Source organism: Hordeum vulgare, chromosome 3H (assembly GCF_904849725.1).
Source record: "Hordeum vulgare subsp. vulgare chromosome 3H, MorexV3_pseudomolecules_assembly, whole genome shotgun sequence".
Classification (NCBI taxonomy): domain Eukaryota; kingdom Viridiplantae; phylum Streptophyta; class Magnoliopsida; order Poales; family Poaceae; genus Hordeum; species Hordeum vulgare.
The window spans coordinates 185,771,090-185,781,000 of record NC_058520.1 but is presented as its reverse complement, the minus strand read 5'-3'; the positions used below and the strand labels follow the sequence as shown (position 1 = coordinate 185,781,000).

At 46.5% G+C, this 9,911-nt stretch overlaps 1 protein-coding gene across 1 annotated transcript; it reads right to left on the bottom strand.

Moving 5' to 3' along the window:
• Positions 1-1,287: 1,287 nt before the first annotated feature.
• On the bottom strand, positions 1,288-9,304 carry LOC123439774. Its single transcript, XM_045116452.1, has 2 exons — positions 8,932-9,304; positions 1,288-1,318 (listed from the first exon to the last, which is right to left on the bottom strand). The coding sequence occupies exons 1-2, from the start codon at positions 9,230-9,232 to the stop codon at positions 1,296-1,298; spliced, it is 324 nt and encodes a 107-aa protein (XP_044972387.1). The 5' UTR covers positions 9,233-9,304; the 3' UTR covers positions 1,288-1,295.
• Positions 9,305-9,911: the final 607 nt, after the last annotated feature.

Below are 9,911 nucleotides of genomic sequence, written 5' to 3'. Positions count from 1 at the left end.
ATGGTCTAAGAGTAATTACACTACCCATATGAAATGCAACAAACAAGTATCACACCACACATTTTATTCAATACCATCACAAAGGTTCACACGGGATACAAAATTCGATAATCCTTAACATCGGCCTAAAACGTATAACGATAAAATAAATTTGGTGGTCTAGTCTAAGTGTCCTCCTCAGAAAAGCATGGTGATGGGTCCCTCGGTGGAGCTTTCTTCATAGTCCTCGTCGTTGCTGATCAAGGGGGCTACGTCTCCTTCGGGATGAAGGTTCTCGCCCATGTCCAGTTCCTCCTCCAGGTATGCAACTCGAGCCTTCAGCTTCTCGATCCGCTCCAGAAAGTCCTTCGCCTCTAGTTCGTGCTCATAGTGGGCTTCCCGGGCTGCTTCTTCTAGTTCAAGCTCGCGGAGTGACAGTTGCTTGATCTTCCTGGCGTCCTTGATCACACGATGCTCCAGAGTCCCGCTGTGCTTCTCCAAGGTCTGGGCATAAGACAAGAGAGTGTCCTTGGTCTTGCTTGAGATGATTTCTCCGTCTTTGTTTCTCCGGGATACGGAGAATAGGTCTGGAGAAATAGGGCAGCCTTTGTATTTTTCCTTGATACGTCCGAGGGCACAATGGATCACCATGTCCCTTCCGAGAATCGAGTTGGGTGCGATGAACTTGAAATCCACCGGCTCAGTGCGCGGCTGGAATGTCCTTCCGGGAACGTGCACCTTGATCCTGTAGCGTGAATCCTCCGGGTAAGACGAAGTTGGCTTCCCTGTGATAGTCGGCAGAGCAATCCTCAAATCCTTGGTGATCTGCACCAGCTCCTTTCCGAACGGCATAGTGGCGTCGGGCTGGAAAAACTCCGTGAACTTAACAGGGATGAAGGTGGCCATCTAAAACATTGGAAAATGGGAGAGAAGTCAGAAATGATCAGAAGAGGGAATAGAAGATAGACATAAGAGAAAATAGTTTTCTTCCTAAGGCTTTTCCATTCCTAGAGGTTACGTCCTAAGGTCAGCGTGTGCTCTGAATACCATTTCTGTAGCGACCCGACTCAAGACGAGTCAAGCCTCTGGTGTTTCCGTACCATCCCAAGATCATGCTGGTACACACACAGTACATAATGTATATATTCAAGAGTTCAATCACACAACTTTATTAATCCAAATCTCATAAAGAGTACTTTATTACAATAAAGTGGCTGAAGGCCATCTCATGAGATATCTAACGAAGACTAGCGGAAGCATCAGGTAGACGAGTCCATCCGACTCCAAGGGAATGTCGCTGAGCGTAGATCGTAGCCTCACTCCTGGTCGGAAAAGTACCCTGCAACATGATACGTTGCAGCCGTGTAGGTCAGCATATTGAATATGCCGGCAAGTCATCAAAGAGAGGAGCAAAAATAATAATCAACTATCTCTACATGCATATTTGGCCGGTGGGGCTAAGTTTTGCATAAAGCCAGTTTTATCCTACAACGAGAGGGGTTGGAAGCAAAATATTACTACATTGTTTGTTGTTAACGAGATGGTTCCGCCAACCAATTCACGTACCCGAATAGGTGTTAACACCCACATCATTATTAAGTTGTGTCGAGAGTTCAGGGGAAATTCAATGCCTTCGGCTCAAGTTGTCCATGACCGTGGACACGGCTAATCGATTAGGTTGGGCACTCTGCAGAGTTTTGCACACGTTCCCCACAAGATTTGATCGCCTCCGGGTTTGTCCTCACACTTCAGGGTGTTTGAAGACCGGATGATCAAAACATGGTCTTTCAACGGGTCCCTCTGAATCCCTGTTGGTGCCCATCCAATCCTACCGTCCTTCTACATCTGCTAGCACCGCCTGTCCAGAGTCGCCGCGTTGTCCAACCAAGCCAGAGCCCATAATGACTTGTGGCTGTGCAGGTAAGCCTTGAGTCTTGAAGTCTCCGTCCGTCTCTTCGAGCCTGGGTGAAGCTTTCCGCAGGATGACATGGCCTCTCCAGCATCCCGGGCATCCACTGGGTTCTCCAGGGAGCCGATCAACCGTCCTTCACCCAGAGTTGCATTGCGTCCGAGGTCTTGATAATCTTGTCTTAGCCGGTCTTGATTATTTAATCAACCTCGCATCACTCGTGATATGCACTCAACCGAAAACCCGTCTAGTCACTCCCGGCCAAGTATCGGGGTTGTTATGTGCCTACCACATGATACTACAACTTATACTAAAGTTTCCAAGTACCTAGGCAGCATGCAACTGGGCAAAGAAAGGTGATCTACCATGCATCGAAAACATAGGAAAATAACATGATCAAAATGACTTGCCTTGATGATAGTTGTCTTGCTCGAGCGCTTCTAAGTAACACGCTTCGCACTCCGGATGATCTACCGATACAAACACAAAACACACCATAAGCACTTCAATCATGCAACAAGTAAAAATAACATCACAAGTAAGTATTTGCTAAAGCCTAAATAAAAGAATTCAACACGCGTCACTAAGGCAGAAACTTGTTTCTGTTGAAAACACCAGTAAAAATACTTTAAATATTTTTGAAACTTCTACCACAGTAAGATTTAGTCACTAGGAAGCAGTAGCAAAAAGAATCAACTCAAAATCATTTTTTAAACTCCTGGAATAAGCAAAACAAGTTTTAAACTAAATCTGATCTAACTTATATTTGAAAATTTCAAATATAGACAAATTATATGTTTTTAAGAACTACAGAAAACTTGGAGTCTACTGGAACAAGAATCAATATCATTGGACTTCGGGATCAAAAGTTGTGTCCAAAACAAAACAGAAACTTTTCTGTTTTTGCAATTAGACAGAAAAAATGAAGTTGACTAGCTAACAAATAGGGGGTAGACGTGGCGCGCTACGATAGACTGCGGGGTGTGTTTGTTGCAAGGTTAGGAGCAAACGGCCGAGGCTAACAAAACTTGCTGGTTAAATGAATAAGTGAATTAAAAACCGCCGGTTTTCTAATCTAAACCGAAGAGGTACACTAAGATCTAATCTAAACCATTGAATAAAGATCTAAGGGCTATAAAAGAAAAAAAAAAGAAAAACAATAGAGGGAAGAGGAGCTACCGTGGCTGTGAGAGGCTACTCCGGCGGGGAAGGTGGTCGCCGGCGAGGGGGAGGGGCTCCGGGGGGCGGTGGAGAGGACGGGGCGGCGGCGGCAGTCCTCCACCGAGGGGAGGCGTCGGGCGGAGCGGGGGCGGGTCGGGTGCTGCTCCCAGGGGGCGGCCGAGAGCTGCAGGAGCTCGGCTCCGGTGGGCTGCGGCAGGGGGCGGCTCGGGCGGCGGCTCGTCGAGGACGGGGTGGGAACGGGGGCGGCCGGGGGCGGGGGTACTTATAGGCCAGGGAGGGGGAGTGGGAAAGGAAGGAGGAGAAGGGATCGGGGAGGATCCCGAGTTCTGGGGGGCTCGGCTCGGGCTCGTGCAGCATTTTGGAAAGAGGAAGAAGATGGCCGACGGGGTGGAGTGGCTTGGCCAGTGGGGTCCGCAGGGAAGTGAGAGAGAGCGGGGATGGAAGGGGCAGTCGGCCGCAATGTAAGGGATTCATTCCCTGGCGGCGGGGGATTCGGCCCATGGCCTTATAATGCGCTCGGGCGGTGGCTTCCAAAGGAAAAGATACTTAAAAGGAAATAAATAAAAATATTTAATATAGGGTATTATATACCAAAAAAATCAGAAAAATATCCTCTACCCGAATAACATTTTTCCAAAGCAAAAATAAAAACTTAAAAAAAATGTTTTTTCAGAAATTCCTCAAAATGCTTTATTTTCTTTTTGTAAATATTTTTTGCAAATAAACTTTGTATTTTCTTGGCTCAAATATTTCAGAAATTTCCCGCACTTTGGAGGGTCATTTTCCTCCGCTCTCTCTCTTGCGTGCAAGAGAGTATTTCTCCGGGCATTTCTCGTGCGAGGAAAAATGGAAATGCAAATCAAAAGACGAAAGAATTTCAAGTGCTAAATTTATTTCAACCAATATGCATAGATGCTTGGCTACAATGTAAAACATTCCCAATTAGGAAAATTGGGATGTTACAACACATTTGTTGAGAAGCTTCACAAAGATGTAACCGTTCAGCGACGACATGAAGCAAGGAAATGATGAAGCAAGAGGTTGTCGGAATCACAGATAAGACTGCTAGCTTAGAATTGAGATTGCCTTTTAGGACAACTAACATGATGTGGAAAGCTCGATGTGAGCTTAACGCATAGTTGTAAATGTGTTCCAGAGGTGGAGGACATATTTAGCATGGTCAAGCTCCAACATGACGATGATGATGTAGCTTAATAGCTTGGAATGACACGATCGAGTACAAACTCATAACCAAGGAAGATTATTAAGAGTTGTGAAATCGTAAGGCGTACTCGATTCAGTTATCGATGTACTTGCGTGTCTAACAACTCAAAACACGAGGAAAACTGGAATTAATGAAAACATCATAGTTGACGAAGATCTCACAAGAAGTTATATAGCTATGTGATATCCTCGAGCTACAAGGGACAATACTCGGAGGTACATCAACATTAAGGTTTGGACCGATATATTGATATGAAGAAGACAAGTACTTTAACTCGTCTGAGAACGAAATCATGGTAGGACAACATGGTCGGAACCATGATTGCAAAGGACAAGATCACATATACCAGATTAAACCACATAATGAATGATTATTGATACGAGAAGTTTCTATGATAGGATCAACGTTGTTTCCATGGAATGAACACAAAGTTCAAGGTCGACTCCCACTTGATCAAGGCATCACCTGCCATTTACTCCTGGACTTTGATTAGGTTGTAATTTTGAAAGAATATTCGACAAAGCACCACAAGAGTAAGACTCATGAAAACTCGTCAGGTCATATTGATTTAGGAGGGCATAGGTTCAACCCATCGGTCATCTTAGGCACATATACCACAAACTTGAAGAGTAATTAACACATGCTTGACAACAGAGCATGGCCGACAAATCAGAAGGAGAGGACACAATTTGCCAATGGAATTATGTATCAAGGGAACAATATCACAAGAATTTTCTAAATGTAAGGGATGCCGTCGGATAATAACCCAACAATGGGTCTGGCAATCCACAAAGGACCTGATGTGAGTATCGGTACTCAATCAGAGGTAGATAGGATGCAATGCATCGGGTTATAGAACATCTGAAAAATACTGATACTTAATTGCCAAAGGAATTAGGATTTCCAGGTTGGTGTATCATAATCAGATGCTCCGATCAAATACAAGTAAGCTGAATGGATTTAGATGGACAACCACACAATTGATTTGTCGAGAACCAGCTCTGTCTAGAAGGACGTCTGAGCCGGAAGATAATTCATGAGTATCTGTAGATGATTGTGTGCATTCACACAAAGGGTAGAATCAATAAGATCATAGAAAAATCACAAATGATTTTAATGAATGCTGTTAGACATATGGATTTAACCATAATGCAAGCAGGTGAGAAAGGTCATGAACATTAGGCTACGGAGGATTTTGGAAGATCGAATAGTAATTCGAAGAACTTTCGAAACCCATGACAACTGATGATGGACGAATCCCCGATAAGATAATTCATTGCATCTCGTAAAACAAGAGCAATTGCAGAAGAAAGTAAGAACGACATTTGTATGTCGTCATCCATAGGGGTTGCCGGAGGAAGGGAAATCACAGAAGCGATGAGCACAAGTTCTGAAGAGAACATAGAAGAGTAACTGCAATCCTTCTAACGGATAAAGCCATCGTCCGTAATACGGGGCTCCCCGGGAGGGAATATTTACGAGAGCCTAATGTTAGAGTTAGCAAAACCTTTAACCCGAAGGAGAAGAGAGAGTAGAACCCAGAGTATAGAAAAGGAGTAAAAGATACTAATACCATCCAATTGAGATGTGGGCCCGTAAGCCACAACATCAGTGTTAGTAAAGTTTTTCAAATACTAGACTCAACTTCGGCCAAGGAGTTGGAAAGGGGGCTACCTACAGGCAGTCGGCTCTGATAACAACTTGTGACGCCCTCGATTTAATCCTACGCTAAACATACACGCAAATGCGTACGATCAAACTCAAGGACTCACGGGAAGATATCACAACACAACTCTAGACACAAATAAAACAATGTCAACTTCATATTACAAGCCAGTGGCCTCGAGGGCTAGAATATAGAAGCTCGATAAACGCACGAGTCAGCGGAAACAACAATATCTGAGTATAGACATAAAACATGGGGTGGCTTATAGAAGGCTAGCACAAAAGAAACAAGATCGAACAAGGAGAGGCCTCCTGCCTGGGAACCTCCTAACTACTCCAGGTCTTCGGCGGCCTCCATGAGGAAGACACCATCGGAATGGCAAACATCGGCAGGATACTCCACTCCTGGGCTCCATCATTTGGTCGCAGCAACGGATCAAAGGGACAAAGGGGGAGCAAAGCAACGGTGAGTACTCATCCAAAGTACTCGCAAGACTTACATCAGAACTATGCTAAGTATGCATCAGTATCAAAGAAGGGGGTTTATATGTGGACTGACTGCAGCAATGCGAGAATAGAGAGAAAGCCTAGTCCTATCGAAGACTAGCATCTGCAGGGTCTTGCAGCAATAGACGAGAGTAGAACAGGTGTAACACAATTAATAGTCATATTGTTGCAGCAATATTAAAGTGAGGTCACGCCCAGAGATCCTCCCTCGACTCCCTGCGAGGAAGCGATCCCGGGACAACTAAAATCCAGTTAAGTAACAATTGTAGTTGTATAAGATCAGGGCACAACTCCAAGTCGTCCTGTAACCGTGGACACGGCTATTCGAATAGATAAGTTCTTCCCTGCAGGGGTGCAAAACATATTCCCCGACGCGCTCGATAACACTCTGGCCGGACACATTTTTCTGGGTCCTGCCCGGCCTAGGAATATCGACACGTCGTAGCCCCACCTAAGCTCAGTAGAGAGGCCAGCCCGCTGGTCTAACTCCTAAGCACAAAGGGTTCATGGGCCCACTTCCCCTCCGTGCTCCTGCACGATGCAAGGGCGGCCGACGTAATTCCTAGCACCCCTTAATACAAGAGCGATGCATCTCGGGACCACTCGGGCGCGCGCCGCTACATCGCTGACGTCTGAAGAGCTTCAGCTGATACCGCGACGTCAAGTACCCACAATTCTTCCATGCAGACGGTTACTGCGTAATAAGGCCTTCCGACCAACCCAGTTCAAATACCCAAATCCATTATCATTTTAATTAGGCCATCGACACAATCTCGCGGGAATCCACCCGTCTTATCAACTAATCACCAATGATCCCAGTAACATGGTCGAGTAACTTTGTGGTTGTAATATCAGGGGGAATCCGAGGTATCACCCTCGTCGGGTTCCGAATGATGTATCCGTCAAGGTGGGCTTAGAGGAATCACCCTCGAGGGTCCCACACTTGAGGGGTTGCACGACAGAGTCATCGTCGGGAATGTTGAAAGAGGAATCACCCTCGATAACCACGACCGACTAGCTATACTACAGAGATATCATGAGGAGTACTTAGCGAGGTGTCACCCTCGGTACCCGATAGTATCGCTAGAGCATCATACAACTAAGGGGGGTGTATGTGCTGTGTCGGGTCTGGCTCGTCGATTAGGGATCGAGATTTGAAAGCAAAGCGGAGCAACTAGACTACGGGGGTTAGAGGGAATGACTGCTCCACCTATACTAAGCAGGTTAAAGGTGCAGCACTGAAAGTAGTAGTTCATCAAAAATAGGCTATGCATGAGATATAGGAGCTAACTACAACAGTAGAAAAATACTAATGCAAGCATGAGGGAGAAAGACATAGGCGATATAGGGCTGATCAAGGGGGTTTGCTTGCCTTGCTGCTCTGCGGCAAAAGGCTGGTCGGTAGGGTCGTAGATGTACCCGGCAGCAGCGTCAGTCTCGGGGTCTACCGGTAAGAAGAGGGGGAAGAAACAATAAATTACAACAACAGATGTGACAGGATGCATGACATGGCAAGATGCAGACCAGGCATGAGCTAACGCAGCAATATCCATCCTAGACGGGTCGGAAGAATATCACACGATATTTTCCGGGTCTCTAGCTACTACAGGTCATACGGAAAATGATGGAAATGTTCCATGTTTGCTATGCTAGGGACGCGTGACAGACGAATGGACCGTGTACCCGGGTTCGTCTCGTTCTGCTGATCAACTTTCATGTTGAAAGAATTTTGATCTTACTTATGGATTATTTAATATTAATTTTTAAAGTTTTATTCAATAATTAGGAATTAAAAACAGATTTAAGTAAATTGATTAAAAGCAATTATGACATCAGCATGATGTCATGCTGACATCGGCAGTTGACTGGTCAACTGACCAGTGGGTCCCATGCGTCATAGACTCAATTTTTAATTAGGGTTAATTATTAGTTAATTAGGTTAATTTAGTGGGTATCCACATGTCATACTCTAATTATTCTAATTACTCTATTTAATTAATTAACTAATTAATCAAATAATATATCTATTTATTTATTTATTTATTTATAATAACATATATTTATTTTTATATTTTATTCTTATTATCATTTTTTAACAGCGTGTGGGGCCTCCCTGTCATAGACAGTGGGTGGGGCTGGCCCCACAGGTAAGTGGCACAATGGCCACATACACACAAAACACACACAACCACATATATCTGTACATAATGCATTATTTTATATACCTGCATACATACATAGTAATACATACATACATATCTAATACATACACATATTTATTATTATTTTCTCTCTTCTAACATCTCTGTGTTCATCTCTCTCTCAACAAAGAGAGAGGATGCCATCTTCACCTACTCTTCTCACAGGAAAACGACGGTGCCGGAATGAGACGACGGACGTCGGAACGGAACCGGGACGCGGGGGGGGGGGGGGATAGGTGGGAGGAGCCCGAAAAAGGGCTCACCAGCGTTGCGGGGGAACGGGGCGGCGAGGCTCGGTGGAGCCGTTGAGGAGGAGGTCGAGGAACACGGTGGTGCGGTGAAGGTCGCCGGAGGAGCTTCGGTGGGGGCGTCGGAGGTGACGGTACCGTGGCGGTTCCGGTAGGAGAGGAGGAGGCGCCGAAGAGGAGGGGCTCGACCAGCACAGGGCTGAAGGAGGTCGTAGAAGGATGGGGCTGCCGAAGGGCCGGTCGTGGCCGGAGGGTGACAGCCCGACACAGGGCTGGCCCTGGCGCGGCTGGGCGACGGGGAGGGCACTGGCGTCATGGGTAGAGGCGGCGCGGTGAGGGAGATCCAGGATGGAGGGGAGGCTCGGCCAGGGAGGGGGTGGCCAGCGAGTGCGTGGGGGGACGAAGGTCGGCGTGGGGAGAGGGAGGCCATAGGGAGAGGGCCGGCGCTGTGGTGACGTGTGGGGCCGCGAGGGGAAATGAGGGAGGCTCGCGGTGGGGGTTGACGGCGGCGTGGGGGCTCTCTGCCCCGATCTAGATCTGGATCGGGAGCGAGAGGGGGCGCGTGAGGGAACGATGGGGGGGGCAGTGGGGCGATACCATGACGGGGAGTGGGAATCGTGGGTTGGTGAGAGGGGGGCCGTGCGGGATCTGAGGCGCTGCTAGCAAGGGCATCCCCCTGGCGAGGGGAAAGGCTGGGCTCAACCCTCGTTTCTCGCGGTGGCAGGTAGGGATGGGGGCGCCGCGAGGGGGGGGGGGGGCTAGGGTTTGCACAGGCGCGGGTTGGGCCGGTAAATGGCCAGCTGGGCCACTTGGCCCAGTTCGGCCAGGGGTGTTTTTTAATTACTTTCTATCATTTACTTATTTTACATAAAGCTTCTGTTTTAAATATATAGAAATTATCAATAATTTCAATAGTGCCCGATTCACATCTATAATTCGTTAGGGATTTTTTTATAACTCCTTGACATTTTTATTTTAGCATTATAAAACTTTTC

Excerpts from the sequence above, each read along its gene's own strand:
- LOC123439774 (XM_045116452.1), bottom strand. The coding sequence starts at position 9,232 with ATGACGCCAGTGCCCTCCCCGTCGCCCAGCCGCGCCAGGGCCAGCCCT. Across the intron at positions 1,319-8,931 it reads CCCGTTCCCCCGCAACGCTG|GGTACTTTTCCGACCAGGAG; the intron begins GTGAGCCCTTTT and ends ATCATGTTGCAG.